At 39.8% G+C, this 24,871-nt stretch overlaps 2 protein-coding genes across 3 annotated transcripts in view; one reads left to right on the forward strand and one right to left on the reverse strand.

The window, feature by feature from the left end:
- Positions 1-17,064, forward strand: part of CAPN7 (calpain 7) — a 43,177-nt gene extending 26,113 nt beyond the window's left edge. The window contains exons 13-21 of one of the 2 annotated variants that reach the window (XM_047737285.1): positions 3,791-3,935; positions 4,064-4,163; positions 4,457-4,592; positions 5,095-5,170; positions 8,864-9,009; positions 9,805-9,867; positions 13,562-13,692; positions 15,725-15,817; positions 15,909-17,064. In XM_047737285.1, coding sequence (XP_047593241.1) covers positions 3,791-3,935; positions 4,064-4,163; positions 4,457-4,592; positions 5,095-5,170; positions 8,864-9,009; positions 9,805-9,867; positions 13,562-13,692; positions 15,725-15,817; positions 15,909-16,053 — 1,035 coding nt within the window. In that variant the 3' untranslated portion in view covers positions 16,054-17,064. The remainder of the gene's footprint in view (positions 1-3,790; positions 3,936-4,063; positions 4,164-4,456; positions 4,593-5,094; positions 5,171-8,863; positions 9,010-9,804; positions 9,868-13,561; positions 13,693-15,724; positions 15,818-15,908) is intronic. The other variant, XM_047737292.1, reaches the window with a different exon arrangement.
- Positions 13,943-24,871, reverse strand: part of SH3BP5 (SH3 domain binding protein 5) — a 77,571-nt gene continuing 66,642 nt past the window's right edge. The window contains exons 6-9 of the mRNA XM_047737305.1: positions 24,008-24,050; positions 22,832-23,051; positions 19,786-20,046; positions 13,943-19,297 (exon numbers count right to left, since the gene is read on the reverse strand). Coding sequence (XP_047593261.1) covers positions 19,089-19,297; positions 19,786-20,046; positions 22,832-23,051; positions 24,008-24,050 — 733 coding nt within the window. The 3' untranslated portion in view covers positions 13,943-19,088. The remainder of the gene's footprint in view (positions 19,298-19,785; positions 20,047-22,831; positions 23,052-24,007; positions 24,051-24,871) is intronic.

The raw sequence follows: 24,871 nt of genomic DNA on the forward strand, positions 1-24,871 counted from the left end.
TGATGACAAAACAGAAATGCCTTTTGCCTCTTTAAAGTCATTAAATTTGTCTCAAAATTTGTTGAGGTAAACACATAGCCCTCTAGGTTCTGAGCTATTTGCTGATGTTGGGGGTAGTCATAGCATTAGACTCTAGAGCATGGTAGACATTCAGTAAATATTTACGAAAGGACAAAAAAAGGGGACTATCTATGAATAAGAAATATGCCAATGGATTTGCAAATGTTTCTCTTCCTAGCAGCCCTCACATGCTCTCAGACATTTCAGATTCTTTCTCTGCTCAAATGTTGAAATAGTTGACTTTATTACTTCTTGGGTTTATTGATTACCTCTTTTTAAATGAAAAAAAGATCTGTTCTATGGATTAGAAAGTACAGAGATTGTTAAGGGAGGATTCTTTATCCCTGATGATAGAGAGTACCTAAGCTGTGTAGTCACTGGAAAGTTTAACTAGCCATGTGTTCACTATCCCCTGCTTAAACTTGCAGCAGGAAGTAGTGATCGATCAACAATGACAGTGTTCTGCTGTGTATTAGATTGATTTTCTTATATGGCATGTGGAATTATATGAAGTATGAAAGCCTTTGTAGGGACCTGCTGCAACATCAATTTATCTAGTCTCAAGGCTTTCTAAATCAGCCACTACTATATCCCTAACCATTGTGTATAAAATAAAGTGTTTTCCTTTAAAAGCATAAAAATTGATTACCTAAAGCAAAAAAAAAAATAAAAACATACATGAAATTGATTAAGTTGAGAGATTTGTGCTTGGTGTAGAAATGTGTTTTAGAGTGTTCCACAAACATGAGTCAAAACATTGGCCATAACATTTGCTGTTATTTAATACTATGTGTATGTTATTTTATTGTTAAAACATCCTTGTAGGTGATCAGGATGCCTGGGTGGCTCAGTCAGTTAAGCACCTGCCTTCAGCTCGGGTCCTGGGATTGAGTCCCACATCAGGCTCCTTGCTCAGCAGGGAACGTGCTTCTCCCTTTCCCTCTGCCCCTCCCCCTGCTTGTGCTTGTGCTCTCTCTTTCTTTGACAAATAAAGTCTTCAAAAAAAAATGTTAATTAAAAAAAATCCTGGTAGGTGATCAACAGTGAGGTAATAACAAGACAATTAAATTTAGATAATGAAAGTCAGTATAGAAGTAAGCTTGAATTTGAAGAAATTTTCTGTGAAGATTGTGTCATTTACTTTGAATAATAAGTCTGTTTGTTGTGATTGCTTAAAGGAAACCAGACAAATAACTTATGAGTGAAATAGGCACCTGTGGTTTGATATGAAAACAAAACATTTAAAAACTTGCTGAATGTCAGTAAAGAATTTCAGGTAGCAGCCGTTTTAGTTTAGTTCATCATTTTTATCTTAGTTTTGCTGTCTGTATTTTGAGACAGTTCCTTAGTCCTGACTTGAATTTTAAAATATTTCTAAAAATATTTATCTCACTAGGCACTTATCTCTAGAACCTCTGTTGTGCAGATAGACCCAATCTTAGACAAAAGCTATTGCCAATCTTCTACGTTTGTGAATTTCTTCACTTAATAAGATTTTATTAATACAAATGTTTCCTTTTTGTTTGTCTCTAACCAGCTTGAGTATTTTAATATCTTTGCACTTTTGTCTCAGTAGTCCTTTGGGTCATTTTGTTGTGTCCTTGAGGTTATGTTCCATAGTCTATTGTGAAGCTACATCTCAGTTTCAAGCTGCTGTCTCTAAGTCCAACATGTCTTACCAAGGGATTTTTGAATCTGTCCAAGTCTTTTCATTTGCTCCCCCTTGGAAATAATTTTGAAAATGGAATGTTTTATCATAAACGAGATCCTTTTTTAGTCTTAACATTTTTTTTCCCCTACTCAGGGCCTCTGAATTGCAGGGTCTCCAAACAAAATCTACAGCTGCTTCTTAGCGTCCTTAAAATGTCAGTGATGACTGGGACCTGCCCCAAAAGAGCTTAGCAATTATCTCTCCTTTATATCCCTTCTTTAAAAAGTGTTAGGGTTCTGAATATACTTTTTTTTTAAGGTTTTATTTATTGGGGCGCGTGGGTGGCTCAGTCATTAAGCGTCTTCCTTCAGCTCAGGTCATGATCCTAGGGTCCTGGGATTGAGCCCCACATCAGGCTCCCTGATCAGCGGGAAGCCTGCTTCTCCCTCTCCCACTCCCCCTGCTTGTGTTCCCTCTCTTACTGTGTCTCTCTCTGTCAAATAAATGAAATCTTTTAAAAAGAAAAGGTTTTATTTATTTCAGAGAGAGAAAAAGAGAGCATGAGCAGGGGGAGGGGCAGAGGGAAAAACAGGCTCCCTGCTGAGCATGGAACCCAATGCCAGACTCATCCCAGGACCCTGGGATCAGGAGGCAGATATCCTACTTATGTAGAGCTAGGTTTTATGGGGGGGGGGTTAAATATCTCTGTGGCAGGGGCAAGAGTGGACAAGTGGTAAGAAGAAATTGAGAAAAGGAATTTGAAGATTCCTGAGAGAAATGAATGTCCCCAGATATCACATCTTTCCCAGGCCATGATTTGCTACATTTAAAATAGCTGAGGACTGTATCTTTCAAAAATGTCCCCCAAATAGTTTGACATCATTAGAAAATGAATACAATTTCCTAATTTGACTGCTTAAAATAAGACAAACACTCTTTTGGATTTACAGGCTCTTTTGATTTTCTGAGTTCAAGTAATGAGTTCTGTAGACACACCCAGTATTTGTTGAGCACTTACTTAACATAACCTTAACAGTCTGTTTTATAAACTCAGTCAAGACTTCTGAAAAAGGACAGTAGTGTTACCATTTCAAGTTTACAGTCTCATTGGGGAGAAAAACTCATGCATTTGCACAAGTAGGAAGCAAGATAGAATATTAATTGTTTTAAACTAAAGTAATATAGAATATTAATGTTACAAAGTTTAGAGAAGAAGTAGTAATTCAAAGAAGACCATTACTAATTACTAAATATTTTGCATATTTTGGATATGTTAATTTATTTAATCTTCAAAACAGGTTCTAGGAGACATTATAATCTTCATTTTATGTGTGAGTAAACAAATGATCAGAGAGTAAATGACCCACCAGAGGTCTATAAAGCTAATTAATAGAGCTGGCATTTGGTCCCATTTCTTTCTGACTCCAAAGTCCATGTTTTTTTCTCTTCTTCACTGCTGCAGTCTTCATTGAGAGAATCAGTGGAGAAAAAAGCTAAGGAGTATCTGAAAGGATCTTAAGGGAGGAGGGTGGATGAGAGAGGGCTTTCCAGGAAAGGGGGACAGCATGGGTAAATAAGGATTATTTGTGGGAATGATGAGAGAAAAGACTAAATTAGAGCCAAGGGTATGAGTACTGGAAAATAAAGTGGGGCCAGAGCAGAGTAGGCTTTGAAAGGGTGGGAAATTCGTGGTGCTCTAAGGCAGCACTGTCAAAAAGAACTTCCTACTATGATGGAAGTGTTCATTGTGCAGTGCATAAGCCAATAGCTAGCTATACATGGTCCTTGAACACTTGAAATGTGGCTAGTGTGACTAAGGAACTGATTTTTATTTTTTTATTTAAAAATTTTTAATTTTAATTACCACCTGTGGGTAGTGACTACCATATGGACAGCTCTTGGGAATAGGTAGGCATCAGATATGTAGTGAAAATATTGATTAAAGAATATTGTAAGTTGATGTGGAAGGAAAAGTATTGATCAGTATTCAAAATGCAAACTCTCTTAGAAAATGCATGATACAACTAATAAAAATTTGGTAAAACTGTTTTGCAACTTTTTTTTTTTTTTTCTTAATAGGGGCTGCGATTTATCCAGCTGAAAAATCCTTGGAGTCATTTACGTTGGAAAGGAAGATACAGTGAAAATGATGTAAAAAACTGGACCCCAGAGTTACAAAAATATTTAAACTTTAATCCTCGAACAGCTCAGAAAATAGACAATGGTAAATACATCTTTTCAATTTTGATACCATTCGATCTTTAACATGCTTTAGTAATATGAAATGTATTAACTGATTGAAGTCATTTGTCATTAAGATATTGTATGGATTAACAGGCATCTAATTTTCAGGAATATTTTGGATTTCATGGGATGATCTCTGCCAGTATTATGATGTGATTTATTTGAGCTGGAATCCAGGTCTTTTTAAAGAATCAACATGTATTCATAGGTAACTTTTTTGCATATTTCAGAATATGCTTTATAGTAGTCTCCACTTTTATCACGTAAAATATAAGGATTAACTTATGAAGATTAGCATTCTTTTTGTCATTCCTGCAAATGACTGCCATGTGATAGTTATTTTCTTTATATGCTGTTTTGGTTATCCCAAAAATTATTAAAGCAATAAAACAAAAATCCTGATAACCTAGTTGTATTAGAAACTCAAAACTTTTAAAAATAGTTTGTTTTAGCTCAATGAGAAATTTAATTACTGTTTTCTTTCTTGGCTTTCTTTTTTAGTACTTGGGATGCTAAGCAAGGACCTGTGAAAGATGCCTATAGTCTGGCCAACAACCCCCAGTACAAACTGGAGGTGCAGTGTCCACAAGGGGGCGCTGCAGTTTGGGTTTTGCTTAGTAGACACATAACAGACAAGGTACCTTCTTACATGTCCCATACAGAAACTTTAAAAAATATAATTAGACCGTTGTGAACAAGATACGTAATTTGGTCACCAGCCTGTTTCATTTATATAGGTGGCGTGAAGATAGTGTTGTATTACATAAATGTGTATTTGCCTCTAAGGAAATTTATATACTTAAAATCTTGAAGAAGAATGTGAGTTTATGCTTGTCAGGGTTTTGAGCTTGATTATGTAGGTCTTAAGAATACTATCATTAAAATACTCTGAAGGGGGTTTGAAGATGTTAAATCATTAGGCCTGATTCTGTAAACCATAACCATAATCTTAATAGCCTCAGAGTCTTATCTAATGTATTATTTTATACAATGTGGTGATCCATTGAAATGAGTTTAATTCAGAAAAACAGTTTTTACAGCACTAAGTAGCTGAAATGCTATTAAAATTAGAATTTTTTTCCTACTAAGAGCATTTTGAGCCCATTTTCCTAACTATATTGGATTCTTTGTACTTTCAGGATGATTTTGCAAATAATCGAGAATTTATCACAATGGTTGTATACAAGACTGATGGGAAAAAAGTTTATTACCCAGGTATGTTTAGTAGGCAAAAATTCAAACAAACATTAAAATTTTATTTGCCTGATTAAAATGACAAACTTTATGTAAATAATATGCAGAAATAATGCTGATAGGCTAATAAAAACCATTCGAACAGACATGGTGGTATTTATGTTACTTTGGTGTTTTGTTCTGATTTGTTTTTAACTTAGAGACCTCAGGAATTTGAGATTCCTGTATTCTTGCATATTGCTGTCAGAGTTTTATTTCTAACACTTAAATCCTATCTGATCAAAAATCCTATGATTTTCTGTGGGCTCCTGGATAAAATATAAGCTCTCTGGCATGGTTTGTAAGACTTTTGATATTCTGACCTTAACCTTTCTGTTGCCTTTATTCTCAGGCCACAGCTTTTCATATTGCCTTCAGTGAGGTACTGATTACCCCTGAACATTCCATGCCCTTGCTTCCCCTCTTTTCATACAGTTTCTTCTCCCAAGTCTCTCTCTCCTCCCTCTCCTCTACCCACTTACTCCTCTTACCCTAGTCTATGTAATAAACATGGTTAAGATCCAGCTTATTTGTTATTTCCTGTGATAACTTTTCTGCCAGGCAAAGTGAATCTTTCCCTCTGTAGGGCTCCTGAGGCATTTAATATACCATATTGAAACCACTTTCCTTTCACATTAAAAAAAAAAGTTTACCATATATTAAGCATAGGAACTGTTAGTTTATGTGCTTGTTGGAGAGACAGAAATAAGAAAAATACCAGGTAATGATGTGTCTGTAAAGAAATAAGTAGGGTTATGTGTTTGTGACTGATTGGTTGCTTTGGTTGGGTGGCCATGGAAGGCCTCTTTGAGAAGGGGTAAGAGGAAGTCTGAATGACAAAAAGGGATCAGTCATGCAAAGAAATAAAGGGAAAAGCATTACAGGCAGAGGGAATAACAAGTGGGAGGACTCTAAAATGAGGAGAAAAGAGTGTTTTTTAGAAACGAAAAAAAGGCCAGTAGGCCTGGGGTGGTATGGTATCAAGAGGTCAGAAAGGTATGCAGGCTCAGATGACATGATGTTCTGTAAGCCACACCAGGGTTTGGATTTTGTTCTAAGTGTAATAGGAAATCTTTGGAGAGCCTTGATCAGGAAAATGACATGATACATAAATTTTTTTAAAGACCATTCTTTGTAGAATTATATTGGCAGGGGCAAAAAGTGGAAAAGTACAAAATTAGTGATTTTGAGAAAGAACTTAGCATAATAGGGGAGTGTAGATGAGGAGGAGTGGACAGATTTGGGTTTCAGTAGGATTGTCAGGACCTTAGTTAATTTGGGGGGCCAAAGAGAAATCAAGGATTTCTGTCTTTTTGGCTTACTTCATAAAAAGCTGCTATAACATTTACTGAGATAGGCAAAAACTGAGCGTGGGGCAGAGGAAGCAGTTTTGTTGTGGAGTAAAAGCAAAAGTTAATTTTTGTTGTTGTTACTTATTTAAAATACCTATTAGATATCCAGGTATAGAAACCAAGGAAACAGTTGGATTTTTGGGTAGAGTTCTGAGATAAGGTTAGGGTTATAGATGCAGATTGAAGAATGAGGGGCATACAGATGCCTTTTGAAGATAGGGCTGTATACACTGACAGTGGACAGACTTGTAGGTACAGAGATGAACACCCCGGACCTAACCCTTGGATTCAGATGGCTTAAGGTTGAGCAGAAGAAAGTTACTGCAGAAAAATTAGAACAGAGTACCTGAGGAAATAAAGTAAGATTTACATGACCCAGGTGAGGACAGTGTTTCATGAGGGAAAGAGTAGACAAATGCATCTATTGTTATTTTAGAGGTAAGATAGGTTAGAGAAGAAATAATTGGACTTAGCATCCTGGTAGTCATTGTTGACCTTAACAAGAACAGAGCTGGTAGAGAGGTGAGCTTAGAAGCCCAAATGGAGTGGATTGAGGAGAGACTGGGAGGTAAGGAAGCAATTATTGCCAGTTCTTTCAAGAAGGCTGGGCAAAAGAAAGTGGTTTCGTTAAGTCTTGTTTTTATTTAGTGAGAGAAAAACATGGTATTCATCCCCCTGACACGGGGTGAAAGGGGGAGGCGGAGGAAGGGGGGCACAGAAACTACATGACAGGCCCTGACTCCTATCAGTCAGTCAATATCAAGAGATTTTGATATTCCAGAATGGGCATGGCACATATGATTTCAAGGATTAAAGGTAAATTAGCCAAATTTCCCAATTTTCATTATGTTGGCCACTATACAACCAAAAAAACACAAATACTGTGAGTAGCTATTCCTAGCATTAAGATATTTATATGGCTTTTGAACTTCAAAAATATTTTTGTTACACTTTTTATTTGGATTTTTTTTTAAACAATGCTCCCTCTTACATATAATGATACTGCCTTTTCAGAAAAAAATAATTTCTGGTTTACAATTTTATTTTCATTACAACACTCAGGTGAATTAAAAAACAGTCTTCTATCATTCTATTTGACAAGAGAGTAAACTGAGGCACAGAAATGTTAAAAATCTTGTCCAAGATTTTTGTTTTTCTCCTCACACTAGATACACCACTCTAAGCATTAGAGATTTATTACCTGTTTGAGATACTAAAATGTTTAGTTTTTTCAATAGATTATATAAGTATTCAGTATTCCTAAATAAGCTAAATGGTATAGCATTGATTTTAAATGACATGTAATAATTGACATGCATGAAATAATTTTATTGTATTGGCTTGATTGCAATAAGACATCAGAGACTATATCATGCATTGTTTGAAATAGCAAAATACTGGAAATAATCTGTGAGATTGAATAATGGGGATATAAATAAGTCATATTCATATGATGGTATGTCATACAGAGAGTTCTAAAAGGAATAAACCATATCTATAGAATGTGAATCTAAAAAACATTGAGTAAAAAATGAAAGCTTTAAAATAAAACAATATGGTGTCCTTTTTTTAGATATATACCCACAGAAATAACATTTACTCATTCATTTTTAGGGATGTGTGTGTGTTCAATACTGAAAAGATGCCCAGGGACGCCTGGGTGGCTCAGTGGGTTAAAGCCTCTGCCTTCGGCTCAGGTCATGATCCCAGGGTCCTGGGATCAAGCCCCACATCGGGCTCTCTGCTCAGCAGGGAGCCTGCTTCCCCTCTCTCTGCCTGCCTCTTTGCCTACTTGTGATCTGTCAAATAAAATCTTTAAAAAAAAAAAAGAAAAGAAAAGATGCCCATTAATTCATCAGAGTGGAACAGAATGAGACTAAGGGTGGTGTTTAAAAGGGACTTTGTTTTATAAGGAAGCTAGTATGACTCCCAAAAATGTTAATTTAGTTCTGAATGGTGAGGAATATAGATATATTTTTATATTCTACTTTGTATCTTAAAAAATATTGCCTCAAAATAAAAAAGCACCAATCTTGATTTTAAAATCCTCTACTAGAGAAAATTCAGCACAGGGCTAGTAGGTATTATCTTCTGTCTCATTGAATGTATTCCAAAAGATAGCATTTACTTACTAGCAATTATTTAAAATTTTTAATTGTAAAGTTTTAAGTGAAATTCCTTTGTACTATTACGTTTTAAAGATGGAATCAAGGGGAAGGGATGTCCATCCATTTAATTTTTTTTCCTATCATGACCTATAAAACTTTAATTTAAAAACTACAGAAACTAAAGTATCCTTTTCTGTAAACCTACTTATTTGTAGGTGACCCGCCTCCATACATTGATGGCATTCGAATTAACAGCCCTCATTATTTGACTAAGATAAAGCTGACCACACCTGGGACCCATACCTTTACATTAGTGGTTTCTCAGTATGAAAAGCAGAATACAATCCATTATACTGTCCGGGTGAGTAAACCAACATACAATGACAGAACACAATAATTTCAAGTACATATTGTGCTCTGCTTCTTAGTGGGATTAGCTATAGAAAAAATGTATTTCTGAAAATGGTCTATAAATTTTTGTCTATATGTGCTTATATTAATTCAGCATTAAATTACGATGCTTCCCAGAGAAAGTAATGCTTTTGAAAAGTAATATTTTTATTTTGAATGACATATTGAATGAGCATTTAGTTTTCAGAATAATAGTTTGGTCCTGAGGTAATGTGATACATTGAACTAATAAATTCTATCTCAGAACAAGCAGTTAAGAACTCCTTTATCCTATGTAATACTCTGACTTAAAAAACACAACTTTGAACTCTGTGAAAGGAAATCAGTTGCCTATGAACATATTGCCCTCTTATAGCTGGGCTGGTTAGTTGGTTGGTTGGGGTGGAAGAAGGTTATTGTAACTTTGTTCTGCATCGGTTTTTTTTTCCCTATACATCAGTAAGGGAGCTCAGCTTGAATAGATTTTTAGTGATGAAAAGGACATTGGGTGGCTGCTTCTACCCACCTTTTTTCTTCAGATGCAGAAACCAAGGCCTAGGGACATTGTCCTGAGTCACACATAGGAGGAGAGAAAGCCAGAACAAGATCCCTAGCTGCTCAATTCCCAGTTCATTAAGGCTGTGTACAGATTAATTACTTTTATGTATACCAACTGATTTTTCAGTCTTCTAGTATATTCTTTATCACTATGGAGTTTTTATAAGCATAAACTTTATCAATACAATAAATTTTGTTTAAAATCTAGGTATATTCAGCCTGCAGCTTTACTTTTTCAAAGATTCCTTCACCGTACACCTTATCAAAACAGGTAAGAATTCTTTCTCTGGGTCATAATATCAGAGAACGCTTAGAATTCCCTGGTCTTTTTCTCCTTTTCTCATTTTATTCACATTTAAGAATTTCTTACAAAATAAAAACATTCTGGACTTGACAGTAATACAAGGGAAATGTAAGTGGCCTCCAGTCTGGGTTGGAATACAAGATCTTAAGTGAACAATATTTAGTGATTCTGTGAAAAATAAGGCTCAAAGAGAAAAGATTATGCAGACTTTGGTCATTAGAGAAGGATTCATCATGTAGATGAACCTTTATATTTATTTTTTTAAAAGATTTATTTCAGAGAGAGTGCACAAGCATGAGTTGGGGGAGGGACAAGGGGAGTAGTCTCCCTGCTGAGCAGGGAGCCTGCCACAGAGCTCCATCCCAGAACCCTAGCATCATGACCCAAACTGAAAGCAGATGTTTAACGGCCAAGCCACCCAGGTGTCCATAAATGAACCTTGAAGGTAGAATTTGAGACTGGTTTTGCAGGGTATGCTAGATGTCATCTGTAGAGGAAGATTTGAGGGAGAATTCTTGGCTCCCTTATCAAATATTAATTGACCATACATGCTTGGGTTTATTTCCAGGCTCTTTATTCTGTTGGCCTATATGTGGTTTTTATAGTGTCAGTACTGTATTGTTTTAATGACCATAGCTTTATAGTACAGCTTGTAATCAGGAAGTGTGTTATCTCCTGCTTTGTTCTTTCTCAGGATTTCTTTGGCTATTCAGGGTCTTGTGTGGTTCTGTGTAAATGTTAAGAGTGTTTTTTGTGTGGGGCGCCTGGGTGGCTCAGTGGATTAAACCTTCTGCCTTCGGCTCAGGTCATGATCCCAGGGTCCTGGGATCAAGCCCCACATCGGGCTCTCTGCTCAGTGGGGAGCCTGCTTCCCCCTCCCTCCCTCTGTCTGCCTCTCTGCCTACTTGTGATCTCTTGTCAAATAAATAAAATTAAAAAAAAAAAAAACTTTAAAAAAAAGTGTTTTTGTCCCCTGTGCTTTGTCTCTCCTGGTATCCCCCCAATAAACCGTTCAGTTCTGTAAAAAAAAAAAAAAAAGTGTTTTTTGTGTTTAAGAAGTCATTGGAGTCCTCTGATAGGGATTGGATTGAATATATAGATAACTTTTGGTGTATTGACATTTTAACAATATTAACTCTTTCAGTCTATGAACATAGGATATCTTTCCATTTATTGTTTTATTTTCAATTTCTTTGATTAATGTTTAATAGTAGTTTTCAGATAGCTCTTTTATCTCCTTAAATTTATTCCTAAGTATCTTATTGTTTTTATTATGAGATTGATTTATTTTTCAGAAACTTCATTGTTAACATAGAAATGCTAATGATTTCTGTATGTTAATTTTGTATCTTGCAGCTTTACTGAATTTGTTGATTAGATCTAACAGTCTTCTGTTTGCGTCTTTAGGTTTTTCTATATATAAAATCATGTCATCTGCAAATAGAGACAATTTTATTTTTCCTTTCCAGTTTGCTACATTTTCTTTTTCTTGTCTGATTACACTAGCTAGGACTTCCAGAATATGTTGAATAGGAGTGGTAAGAGTGGACATTCTTGTCTTGTTCCTGATCTTAGAGGAGAGGCATTCACTTTTCATCATTGTGTATGTTAATTATAAGCTTGTTGTATGTGGCCTTTTCTATGTTGAGATATGTTCCTTCTATTCCACATTTCTTAGGAAAGCATTTCTACCATGAATGGATGTTGAATTTTGTCAGGTGCTTTTTCTGTGTCTGTTGAGATGATTATAAGATTCTTCCATTCTGTCTGTTGTGACTTACCACATTGAACTGATTAGCTGTGTTGAACCATCCTTGCATCCCTGGGGATTGTGTGTTTTCATATAGTTCATTAAGCTTCCTTAAGGATTATTCTGCATTCTTTGTGTTACAGTTCATAGATCTCCATTTTTTAGGGTTATTGGAGCATTGTTCATTTTTTTGGGTGATGTCCCATTTATCTGATTTTTTGTGATCCTTCGTTTTTAGGTTTATAAATCTGCACATTTGAGTGATTAGGCTGACTTTCCAGCTTTGCTGTGGCAGGACTTTTTCCACCAGTTAGCTTAGTTTGGGTTTCTGGCTGTCTGCTGGTATTGTCCTTGGGCACACTGGGCCTGCCATGATGGTCTGTTTTTGGGCAAGGCCGCTGTTAGGACTCTGAGGATGGGAATGGTGGTTGTGCCATGAGCTGAGAACAGTTGGGTAGGACTACTGGCTTGGTCCTACCCAAATGAGGCTGTGGAACAGGCTCCACAGTTGCTTAGATTCTCTGGTCGGACTTACTACAAAGTCAGGACAGGGGCACCTGGGTGGCTCAGTGGGTTAAGCCGCTGCCTTCGGCTCAGGTCATGATCTCAGGGTCCTGGGATCGAGTCCCGCATCGGGCTCTCCACTCAGCGGAGAACCTGCTTCCTCCTCTATCTCTCTCTCTGCCTGCCTCTCTGCCTGCTTGTGATCTCTCTCTCTGTGTGAAATAAATAAATAAAATCTTAAAAAAAAAAAAAAAAGTCAGGACATGATACTATAATCAGTAGTAGATGGGGCTATGAATTAGTTTCCCTGCTTTGGTAGGGCAACAGGACAGGACCCAGGGGTTGTGAATCTCTTTGTAAGGGGACCTGTACTGAATTCCCTAGTCAGGTGAGGCCACCACTTCTGCTCTGCAGACAGGGCAAACCCACAAGCTGTGCTTTTTGTTCAAGCGCCACTATGAAAGGGCTGTTGGGTTATGCAGTTCTCCGTGTGCACTGGTTCAGTTCCCTGGTCAGAGAGACTGAAGGCTGTATTCGGTGATGAGCAGGCCTACAAATCAGATTTCCTGCCTGGGCTCAGCAGGAGAAGCATCTCTTTGTTATCTTGACATAAGCCCACCTACACCCCAAGCAGTAACCAGACAGGGCCACTGGCTTTGCTTCGTGAACTCTTGGTTCTGCCTACTCTTGGCCACTGGAATGCACAGCATCCAGTAGTTGTCACCAGCCTTTCTGGTCAGATGGAGCTGGAAGGCAGCGTCTACAGCAGTTGGGGCTGTGACTCAGCTCCTTGCCTGATGTGGGCAATCCAGGCTGTAAGGCCAGCAATACCATTTGGCTATCCAAATCAGGCAGATCTGCACCCTGCCAAGCTCCAGGGTGGAAGCATACCCCTACTTGGTTCTGCAATTACTACTAGGGTGCCGCAGGTATGAATTCAGCCTGCTGAGGTCCCCGTGCTGGTTGTTGCAAGCTCCACCCTCTTCTTTGTCGCAGTTTCTCCTGTAATCCTTATGGTGCGAGATCAAGTAGGGGCTTTTGTAAAGCAAGTCACAATTCTTAGGGGAAGCTTGTTGTTCACTGAAGAATCAGAAGCTCTGGGAAGACATCACCACCTGGTGCTGGCCTGGAGACAGTGCAGTCAACATGTAGCTGCTTCTCTTGTCCTTCTGATGTAACCTGTCTTGGGCTCTGTGGTGCAGGAGGGTGCTTCTGCCTCACATCCATGTTCAGGAATTTCTCAGTGCTATCCTCTTCTGGAATAGCTGTTAGTTGTCCCTGTGAACGGGAGCAAAGCAGGAGGAACCTTTGTTGCCATCTTGGTGACACCATTCCCTTTTTGAGGTCCTTAAAGTAGAATTGGAGAATGGGAAGTTTTGCTAATACAAAAACTTTGTTTTATTAAAGATTAATGGAAAGTGGAGTGGCCAGAGTGCTGGAGGATGTGGAAATTTCCAAGAAACTCACAGAAATAACCCCATCTACCAATTCCATATAGAAAAGACCGGGCCATTACTGATTGAGCTAAGAGGACCAAGGTTTGTGATTAAATAACTTTCTTAAGTTAATATCATATTAAAAATGAATTTAATGGAACAGAATAGGGTTTTGGAACAGACCTAGGCATATATAGGCACTTGATTAGTGAAAAAGATGGCATTGCAGAGGAGCAGGGGAAGGATAGGCTGTTGAATAAATGTGCTGGGATAGTTGGAGTATCCATGTGCCAAAAAGGTACTTAGACCACTTTCTCAAATCAGATCTAAAAATCTATTGCAGTTGGGCTACTAATAAAGGAGATATTTTAATGACTTCAGGATAAAGAAGTTAAGACACAAAGAGCACATAGAAGGATTTGTAAATACACTAGTTATTTAAAAAAGAGTCCACAGTTTAAAAAAATGAAAGCTTGGACAGGCATGTCATAAGAGGAACAGTCCAAAATGGCTGATAAGCCGTTGTAAGAGCCAAACATTTGTAACAACCCAAGTGTTCATCAGTAGCATTGAAAATTATAAAATAGAGCGCTGCATAACAATGAAAATAAATTATAGCTACCCAACATGATGGATAAGTCTTAAAAACAATGCTGAGGAGAAGCCATACATAATAGAACATCAACTGTATGATTCCACTTAAGTGAGGAGCAAGCAAAATGAAACTACTATTTAAAGATGCGTGCTTAGGTTGTCAGACTATATAAAAGCAAGAAAGTAGGGAAGGGGGTTGGGAAATGGGTGAAATAGGTGAAGGAGATTAAGAGGTACAAACTTCCAGTATAAAATAAGTCAGAAGGATGAAAAGTACAACAGAGAATATTATTGTCAATAATACTGTTGCACCGTACGGTGAGTGCACCCACTGTGGTGAGCATAACATACAGAACTTGTATCACTGTTGTACTCTGAAACTAACATATGTCAACATACTCTTAAAGAAAGGCAAGACATTGTTAAATGTTAACTCTGTGGGGACAGGAGCTGTAATGAGAAAGGCATGTACAGGGACTTCTACGGTGCTGAGAGTTGTGTTGATCTGGGTGGTGACGACCTATGTGTTCACTTTATGTGTTATGTAGGCTGTATGTTATGTGTACATTGTGTTCTATTTCTCAACTTAAAAAGGTTTAAAAAACAATAAAAATAACTAAGTAAAATTAGCCTGAATTTTGCCTCTTTACAAACACTAATCTTTTATATACGGTTAAGCTAGTTTTCTACAGTTTGGTAGGTGAAATAAGGTATCTAGTTGTTGCTCTTTTTGTATTCAATTCGTAGATTGAAGTAGAAGGATTTGACATAAAAGTGACAGTATCTTTTGCTTTCCCTGTTCATGTCTTTTGCCCATTTTTCTCTTGGAATTGTCATGGTTTTCTTAACTTTAGGCACGTATCACATATTTGCAAGTATTTTTCCCAGATCATTTTTTTTTTAATGTAGAGAAAATTTTCTTTTTAAAGTAATCAGATGTCTTTTCAGGTTTATTTTGCTATGGGCAGGAAATCTCACCCCAGTATCAGATTTGTACCGTATTTTTTTCTAGGTCTTTTGTGGTTTGCTTTTTACATCTAGATGGAATGTATTTTTATATTTGGTGTGAATACAGTGTCAGTTCTTTTTCCTAAATTTGTCACCTCCTCACCATCTAAATAATCCTTCTTTTCCCTACTGATTTGGAATGTCATATCTACCATATGTTAATTACTTCTGTAAATTCAGATTTCAGGCTCTGTCCTTTTTTTCTGCAAAGATCGTATTTTATCATTTAAATTTGACAGTATTCTCCGAGAGCCTGTGGTAAAAATACTATTTCTTCTAAAGTAAGTTTAATACTAATCTTCATGGCTTCGATTTAAAAATATGAATATAAATCAATATAAAAATATAAATGGCATCTTGTATAATTAAGAATAAAAATAGTATATGCATGTGTTCCAGAGTGGTTTCCGCCTCTAGTATAAGCTTTAGAAAGCATATACTCAGTTCAATAGTATATCTGTACTTTAGTTATTTTTAGGTATGTATTTGAGACTACTTAATAACAACAGTAATTGTTTCTTTTTATTGCCAGGCAATATAGTGTTGGATTTGAGGTTGTAACAGTGTCTGTGGTGGGAGATCCTGGTCCCCATGGCTTTCAGAGGAAGTCTAGTGGTGACTATAGGTAATGTTTACATTTTGACTGCATCTAATTTATACTTTACTCTTTGTGGCATCATCTTCTATAAACTTTGTTCTCATTTCCCTGCATATAGGTGTGGGTTTTGCTACCTGGAATTAGAAAATATACCTGCGGGGATCTACAATATCATTCCTAGTACTTTTTTGCCTAAACAAGAAGGACCTTTTTTCTTGGACTTCAATAGTATTATCCCGATTAAGACAACGCAACTTCAGTGATGCAGCTTTCAGCTTTACTGGATTTTATACTTACCAAATCAGCTCTTCAAATGAGGACAGAAATCCTCAGGACACCAAACAATCAGAACAGACTTAAATCTCTCAAAATGTTACAGTGGGATCTGGTGCTGCTCAAGTCAGAGTGTTTAGAATTGTATATAGTCAGAATTACCCTAAATCACTCAGAAGTACTATTTACATGGTTTTGTGTGTATAAGGACTTGGTTTGCATTGAGGGGCCCCATTGTATAAACAGACTGTGGAGGATTAAAGGTTAGGCTCAGTCAGCACTGTATGGTGCCTTTACTAGAAGAGAATAGAGACCGGATAAGGGACATGACTTATCCACTCAACTGGGTGGAACAGTAGGCTGGGATAATATTCTGAAATACTTACATTTGTCTTTTGGCAGAGCATGTTGTAAGTTAAACTTGCTTGTGTTGTGACTCTACATCTTGGGCAGCTAATTACCAAATGAATCATGTTACCATAACAGATTTTTGTGTTACGATTTTTAATGTTTGTTGCCCAGATGTTAATGAAAGAATAAAGCTTTAAGAAATATTTTAACTTAGTTTACAATGAAGGTGGTTGAACTTAGGTACCTGTCTCCCATTAACTCATGTAAGGAGAGCTGAGATATATTCAATATTGCATTTCTTACTTTTAACAGGCTAAATGAAGGTAGTAATCTGAGACACTGAAGACATTACAATTTAGTTTGTATAGTCTTTTAAAATTGCTCTTATGGTAACACTGAAAAAAAAATACGATTGAAAATTTAATATATGGTAATTGGGGTTGTATTTGGAAAAGCTGCCAAGATACTAATGCCATGTATAAATTCCCAGTTTACATAGAAATCCATGAGAGCAGAATGATGCTCAAGATTTTAAACATCTGAAAATTAGGTGGAATTTTTCGTCGTCTCTACTTTATAACTATCACCAGTTATTTTGTATTTCTGCTACCTTGATTTGAAATAAAATCTTTATACTTATGGAAACTGCATAGTAACCTAGAGAGATTATTAAAAGGCTTCATCTAGTACATTCCATCTAAAAGAACTCATTAGTTACATGACCGTTCAGGCTTCAGCAAATCTGTTTTCATATTCAGGACAGTGATTCCACTTTGGCAAATATTTAGTATTTTCAATTTTAGATGGATTCATTTTGTGGCCCTTTAAAGAAAAATTTAAACACATAATTGGAACAAAGATATTTGTACAGGATGCAAACAAATAAGACCTAATTCCTACCCTCAAAAACCGAATGGAGACCTACAAATACCAGTTTAATCTAATATTGAGTTGTTATAATAGAGCTCCAGATACGGCGCTACAGATAGATAGGAAAAAAACAGCCTGAATGTCAACCCGATGCACATCAGAATCATCTAGGGGAACTTTTAAAAGTTCGGTACCTCAGGCGTACCCCCAAATGATCTCAGGCTCTAAGAACGGCGAACAGCCGCCTTCTTGAAGCTTCCTGGGAGATTGCAGTGCAGCAGAGGTTGGGAAGCACTCTGACATAATCACCTTGTCTTCATTCTCCTAAAGCTGCATTCTCCTTACTGCGCTTTAGTCACAGCAGAATTCTAACTCAAACCTTCATAGTTGGGGCTTAAATTATTAGGATCCAGGACCTTAACTGGAAGTTAGAACAGATGTCCACTGCATTCCATGCTCTTCCTTGTGGCAAGAAGGTTGCCTAGAATGGAAGATTTAGGCAACATCAGGGTTTCTTATTGGAAGACACACAAAAGTAAACATTTTCTTAAACTGTTTTTTATTACACTCAAGAAATTAAGACAGGTACAAAATAACCTTGTAATTAGGATACTGTATCAGTCATTAAAAAAGGAGAAAACACTACAGTATGAAGAGATTTACAAATGACTAAAATATACAAGCTGTGTCAGAACAGACAACTTGAAATGGGGTTGCTTTTCTTTTAGAAATGCTAGTTTTCTTAACAAAAAAGGACAAAAAATACAGTGCTCTAAATATGTGTAACCATGAAAACATTAAAGGAAAGCAATCTTAACACGTACTACTATTAGCATAACAGACTTCATTGCTTCTATTTAACAGCCTGTGCCAACACATGCCTACTCCCTTTCCTAGCTTTAAGGAACAATTCCCTCTAAGAAATACTAATGCAGCATAACCCTTAAATAATTTTATTTTTAAAGTCACAACCTACAGAGAAATTGACACTTTGTCAATCTAGATATAATAATGGCAACCATTCTTCACATGCACTTCTCTTAATTCTTAAGTCCCATGGCTGGTGGGATAAGGTTTATGCTACAGACTCTCCTCCCCCACAGCCACAAATTGCCTTCTATGGTATGTCCCTGCTACCCTCCGTCCCTCCCATCCCCACGTTGGCATTCACCTTTCCCATCCCAAAAAGTGCAGTTCATGGTGTAACGTTTATAGAAAATGGTTCTAATGGGTATACCAGCATAGAGGCTTTTTTAAAAAGCCCTGAATACCAGAGATGATGAAAATTGTGTTCTTGGATTTTTTTTTTTTTTTAAGCCTTTGCTGGCCCAGAAAGGTGTGTTCTGAATATTTGTTCTTGTTCTTGTTTTTTTTTTTTTTTTTTTCATTTCGATCCCCTGGATATAAAGGAGACACCATCTCCATTTTCCCAAATTGAGGGTCAAAGAAGGGAAAGAGAAGCAAGCTGTTGACCCCAGTTTGGCTCAGCTTCCCAGCCCCTTTCCTGGCTTGGGTTCTTTCACAGGAACTAGTTATTGCTTCCATAACACTGTTACGGGTAATATTCCACAAAGGCTGTGACCCTGGTCACAGTCCACTGCAACAACGCCTCTGCTCTGAAAAACCAGCCCAAGAGCTCTCTCCCAGAAGAAAACTCTTCAGCCCTCAAGGTCACAACTTCATTAGTGCAGTTTAGAGTAAACGCTTAAGATTTGGCATATATTAAATGATTATTGGCACAATGTTCTCCATACAGTTTTGTGTATAAATACTGCTATGCACTTGGGCCAGGGCTTTGGATGGATCAGCCAATCTGCACCATTTTTATGTCAGCAATAATCCCGTCTCTTCCCTTCGAGCACTGGAGGGAGAGCTGTTTCATCCTGTTCTCCAAGGCCTGGCCCTCGCGGGTGGTGCTACTTTGGCTCTTGCCACTGCTGCTGCTGTTGCTGAGGCCTCGGTTGTTGTTGGCTTTGTCACTTGTTTTATTCTCTGCCCCTTCTGCCCTGTCTCCTAGAGAAAGGTAAAGGACATCGGGTGAGTACTGACAATTCCAGGAGTCTCCTGGGCCCAGGCCATTGCAGCCCTCCAGAATCTCCCAAAATTCCCCGGCTGTGCCTGTCACAGAGCCTTCTCCATCACGTGATGACAGACGGCTTTTATGGCTCAAGGCATTTTAGGTACTCCTTATATTTAGAGAGGACTGGTCCCACCCTAACAGTGGGGAAACAGCTCGCTAGCACAGACTTGTGAAGAGGATTGCTGGGGATCAAAGAACTCAAACCGCCGTTTTTAAGAATCATTCGGGAGCGGAGCCAGGAGCCCCAAGAACAGTGGCTGACATCTCCGTGGTCAACACAGACCGCACATTCCCAGAGGCCCGGTCACGCGGCCCTGGGGCTGCCGAGACCTGGCAAAGGTCTTGAACAGTAAGGAGTTCTGGCTGCCGAGGCAGTGCATCATGTGGCCCAGGCACTACTGGTGAGAGGGCTATAACTCACCTCGTTCCACCTCACACTCAGGGGAGGAGGCTCCACTGCACTCGCTGCGAGGGCCCAGTACCGGGAACATCATTCCAAACTCTGACAGAGACACGGGGCTGGGCAGATCCAGGCTGCCAGGCCTCACAGCTGCAGGGAACTGGTCAGGCATCTCGGATGGGCTTGTGGGCCCTGAACTAAAGCTGGATACCGACTGGGTTTCCGAGTCGTCTTCTGATACGAAGTTGCTGCAGGTGTCATCTTCAAAGGCCTCGGAGGCCACTAGGAGGAGAGAGGATACCGGTCAGAGGTTCTGACATGGAGCAACCTTGTTCCTTCAGCCCCTCCAGAAGCGTGCCCCCCTGGCCAGCAGCCAGATGCGGCCTTGGGACGGCAGAATCCCTGCCCCTGTGTGCACCTGAGTAAAGGACTGACCCTCCAAGTCTGCATAGCCAGAGTGTCCAGCAACTTGAAGGGAAGCAGCTGGGCCCCGTAGATATTCAGTGTCCTTACGATAACTTTCTAACTCCTACTCTGGAAAGTCAGTGTTGATTACCTAAAGGACGAGGATAAATCAGCCCAGATCAGGGGCGTTTCTCCACCCCAGATCCGCAAGTACAGAGGAAGAGAGTGGCCCTTTGGGATGCTTGCCGAACAAAGCTAGTAAGATGTGACAGCTGCTTCCGTGTAGCAGAAGGAGCCGCGAGAACAAACAGTCCTGTGTGGAGTATCTGCTGGGATCCTGTGATCTCCAGATCGCATAAAACTTCCCATCGCATGTAAGACACACCATTTGCTACAAAAGGACAAAATTCGTTTACAGCGCTCTTAGCTTGTGCCTTACTCATTTTGTAGATCAGAATAACCAAGGCCCAGACGACAGGCCATTCTTGTGATCTGAAAGCCACTTTCACCTTTAACTCTTTTCCCTTCAGCCTGCACGTAAGCCTGCTTATTAGACCTTTCCTATTCTACTCTCCCTCCCTCATCTTTAAAAACATGGTAGTATCCCCTAGAGGACTACCATCAGTGAAAAGTACTGTAATACTGAGGACAGAAAACGTGCTTGTATTTGAATTAAGATCCTGTCTCCCTTGCTGTGTAGCCTTGGTCAGGTTACTTAACCTCTCTGAGCTTCATGTTCCTCTCCATGTGAGAGGCTGGATATTAGAGTACCTCACACATTACTGATGATCAAATTTTAGGTTCCTTTCCTTTGGGCCTGGTACTTAAACATATGTTGACCGAATTTCAAAACTCTGGAGGAAGGACCTTGGGAGAGGACCAACAGGGATTATTCCACAGAAAAGGAAAGAAAGGAAGTGTACAAAGACAGTGCTGAAAAAGTTTTCTTGATTAGCCTAAAGGGAAAATGACCATTTTCTTTCACCACACACAAAGAAAAACTCAAAATGGATTAAAGACCTAAATGTGAGACCTGGAACCATAAAAATCCTAGAAGAGAGCACAAGCGGTAATTCAGTGACATCAGTCATAGCAGCATTTTTTGAGACAGGTCTCATGAGGCAAAGAAAACCAAAGCAATAAACTACTGGGACTACATCAAAATAAAAAGCTTCTGCCCAGTGAAGGAAATATCAAAACTAAAAGGCAACCTACAGAATGGGAGAAGATATTTACAAATGACATATCCAATTAAGAGTATCCAAAAATATATAAAGAATTTATACAAGTCAACACAAAAACAAGTAATCCAATTAAAAATGGGTCAAAGACATGCACAGACATGTCTCCAAAGAAGACATAACATACGGCAACAGACACATGAAAAGTTGCTCAACATCGCTCATCATCAGGGATATGCAAATCAAAACCACAATGAAATACCACCTTACACCTGTCAGAATGCCTAAAATCAAAAACATAGAAAAAAACAGGTGTTGGCAAGAATGTGGAAAAAAAAGGAACCCTTGTGCCCTGTTGGTGGGGATGCAAACTGATGCAGCCACTGTGGAAAACAGTATGGAGGTTTCTCAAAAAATTAAAAGAACTACCCTATGATCCAGAAGTTCCACTACTGGGTATTTACTGCCCAGAAATACAAAAACACTAATTAAAAGGGACACATGCACTCCTATGTTTACAGCAGCATTATCTACAACAGCCAAGATATGGAAGCAACCCAGTGTCCATGGATGGACGAATGGATAAAGAAGATGTGACACACACACACACACACACACACACACACACAGGAGTATTACTCAGCCATCAAAAAGAATGGAATCTTGCATTGGCAATAACGTGGATAGAGCTAAAGAGTTTTATGCTAAGAGAAGTAAGTTGGAGAAAGACAAATACCATATGATTTCACTCATGTGAAATTTAAGAAACAAATGAGCAAAGGAAAAAAACCCAGAAAGAAGAAACACACTTAGCTACAGAGAACTGATGGTTACCAGAGGGGAAGGGAGTGAGGGGATGAAGGAAATAGGAGATGGGAATTAAAGAGTATACGTTATCATGAGGAAAAAAGTAAAGTGATAAAGGGGGAGCAGCACAGCAAACATGTACCAGTTTCCCAACAGGTGGCCTTGGGAAAAAAGGTGTCTATAGTTAGACACCAGTGAGAGTCACCATTTTCAGACTTCTGGGTGCCTGCGATTATTTCATCTAATTCCAGCCTCCCCTCTACACAGTGGGTACTAGGTGCTCATACTCCCTACTTTACAGCTGAAACAACGGAGTTGAGCCCTTGTCCACATCATGTACTAGGAGGACCCAGGATTTGAATAAAATCTGTGCACACAGTCCCTATTCAGAGGCAACTCTCCCTTCCTGCCCTGAATGTTCTCATATGTACTCTGAACATCAGGGTGAAAGTGTAACATTTTCCAAACTCATCCACCGCAGAACCCTGACTCTGAGGAACATTCAGTAGCACCTTGATAAATACAGCATTCCACAAAATGTGGGAAGCCACGAGAAATCACCACCTTTCTGGCCTGCCCAGCTCTGAGACCCTTCCATGATGGCGAGACAGCCTTGGAAGCAGACCACACAAGCTGCGTCATCTCCCACTTGCAGACAAGCCCCCAGAACTCACCAGAAACAGCATCCGGCTCAGGCTTGCTCCCTGACAGGTCCTCCACAGACGTGCTGCTGCCCTCAGCCCCCACGCCACAGCCCCGAGGCCCCATGGCACTGGAGCGCCGCCGCTCATGGATCTCATCTGAGATCATCTCCAGGTTCTTCAGGGCTGTCTTGTACTCGCCTTTCGCCAGGGCCAGTTTGGCCTGAAGGTCATCCACAGTCTTCTTCAGTTGCTGGTCAAGAGAACAGGAGGCCCAGTAAGTGGAGGCAGCCCCTACTGGCCTTGCAAGGCTTCTGAATAACAAGTTCAAGCAATTTCTGCCCTTCCCTCCACTCCAAAGACTTCCCCAAGACATGAGTGTTGGCCTGATTTCTCTTACCAGCTATCCACACAAGAGATCCACACTCCCAGCCCCAACTCCTATCCAGGTGACAAACTCACACTAATAACCAAACACTACCACTGGCAGGATAAACCCCATCAGAGAAAGAATGGGTGTCAAACTCACACACAAGCCCTACTTTCTAGACATTTGGTCCCTTGTACTGTGGTTCTCAAACTTAAGGGTGCATCAGAACCCCCTGGAGGCCTTTTGAAAACACAGATGGCTGGGCTCACACCTGCAGTTTCTTTCTTTTTTTTTTTTTTTTTTAAGATTTTATTTATTTATTTATTTGAAAGACAGAGATCACAAGTAGGCAGAGAGACAGGCAGAGAGAGAGGAGGAAGCAGGCTCACCGCTGAGCAGAGAGCCTGATACGGGGCTTGATCCCAGGACCCTGGGATCATGACCTGAGCCGAAGGCAGAGGCTTAACCCACTGAGCCACCCAGGTGCCCCTGGCACTGGGGGAATTAGAAACCTGCAGTTTCTAATTCAGTAGATCTGCACGGGGTGGGGCTTGGGAAATCTGCACTTTCTAGGCAAAGCTGATGCTGGTCCCAGCAGCCCCCGAGAACCACTGCCCTGGTACAGTGCGGAAAGCGGCTAAATGGCACACTGAGAGACTGCAGACACCGTTGAGGACCCAACCAAGACCACTGTGAGGCCTGAAAACTCAGTAAAGAATGTGCTTCTCTCTCCATTCTCCTCTTGTAGCAAATATGCCATGTGAAAGCCCGCTGCCACATAAAGTGGAACTTCGCAGAAAAATCCCATCGACAACAAAGCCAAAGAAGGCTACACGTACCTCAAGCTGCACGTAGTACTTTGCCTTGAGTTCAAAATAGGGCCTAGGGAAGACACAAGGAAGAACTCTTAAGAGTGACAGAATACAATGACCCCAGTGGCCACCAGAGGGCATACCCGGGGCACTAGCTTAAGGCCAGCAGGCCATCCGTCCAGGATGTAAACGCCAACTACGCCATGAGATGAAGAGGATACTTGTGCCTCTGGAGCCTGATGGATACCGGCGCCAGTCAGAGCTGAGCTGACAGAAGGCCCATCTCAAGATCTGCGGAACCCACACACGTGAACACTTAACTCCTTGTACCCTGGTTCACTTTCCTCCCTGGGGGGCTATTCAAGGCCATACAGGGTGTGCCCAGCAGCCAAGGCAGCCTGGATCCCCTTCTCCTAAGGAGGAGATTGGCCCCCTCAAGACTGAAGACCAGATGAGGAGAAGGAGCTGCTTCAGCACACATCCTCCTCTACTGGGGTCACCCAGGGAGGAGAGAAGCACCATTCACCCATCGCCGAAAGCACGGGGGCTCAGACTGGTCCTCCTGGATTCTGCCCAGGACCAGAGGCATCAGTCTGCAGACCCAGCCCGGTCATGGGCAAGAGGGAGGACAAATGCTAACATTCTACTGGTCTCCGCGTTCTGGGCCAATCAAAAGACCCTGGCTCTTTTTAGGAACTTTGGTGTCGAGCATTAAGAGAGGACCAGTGCTTTATTCTTGGGCTGTTCACCTCTTGTGAAGCTCTTCAAAAGCGTGGAGGCCCAGAGACTGTGAATGAAGCAGGGGGCTTGTCCCCAAGATCATTACTGTATAAAAATATCTAGCAATCACGAGTAAAGCTTGCAGAAGCCTCCATTAAAACCAGTCTTGCA

The sequence above is a fragment of the Lutra lutra genome, chromosome 1 (genome assembly GCF_902655055.1).
Source record: "Lutra lutra chromosome 1, mLutLut1.2, whole genome shotgun sequence".
Classification (NCBI taxonomy): Eukaryota; Metazoa; Chordata; class Mammalia; order Carnivora; family Mustelidae; genus Lutra; species Lutra lutra.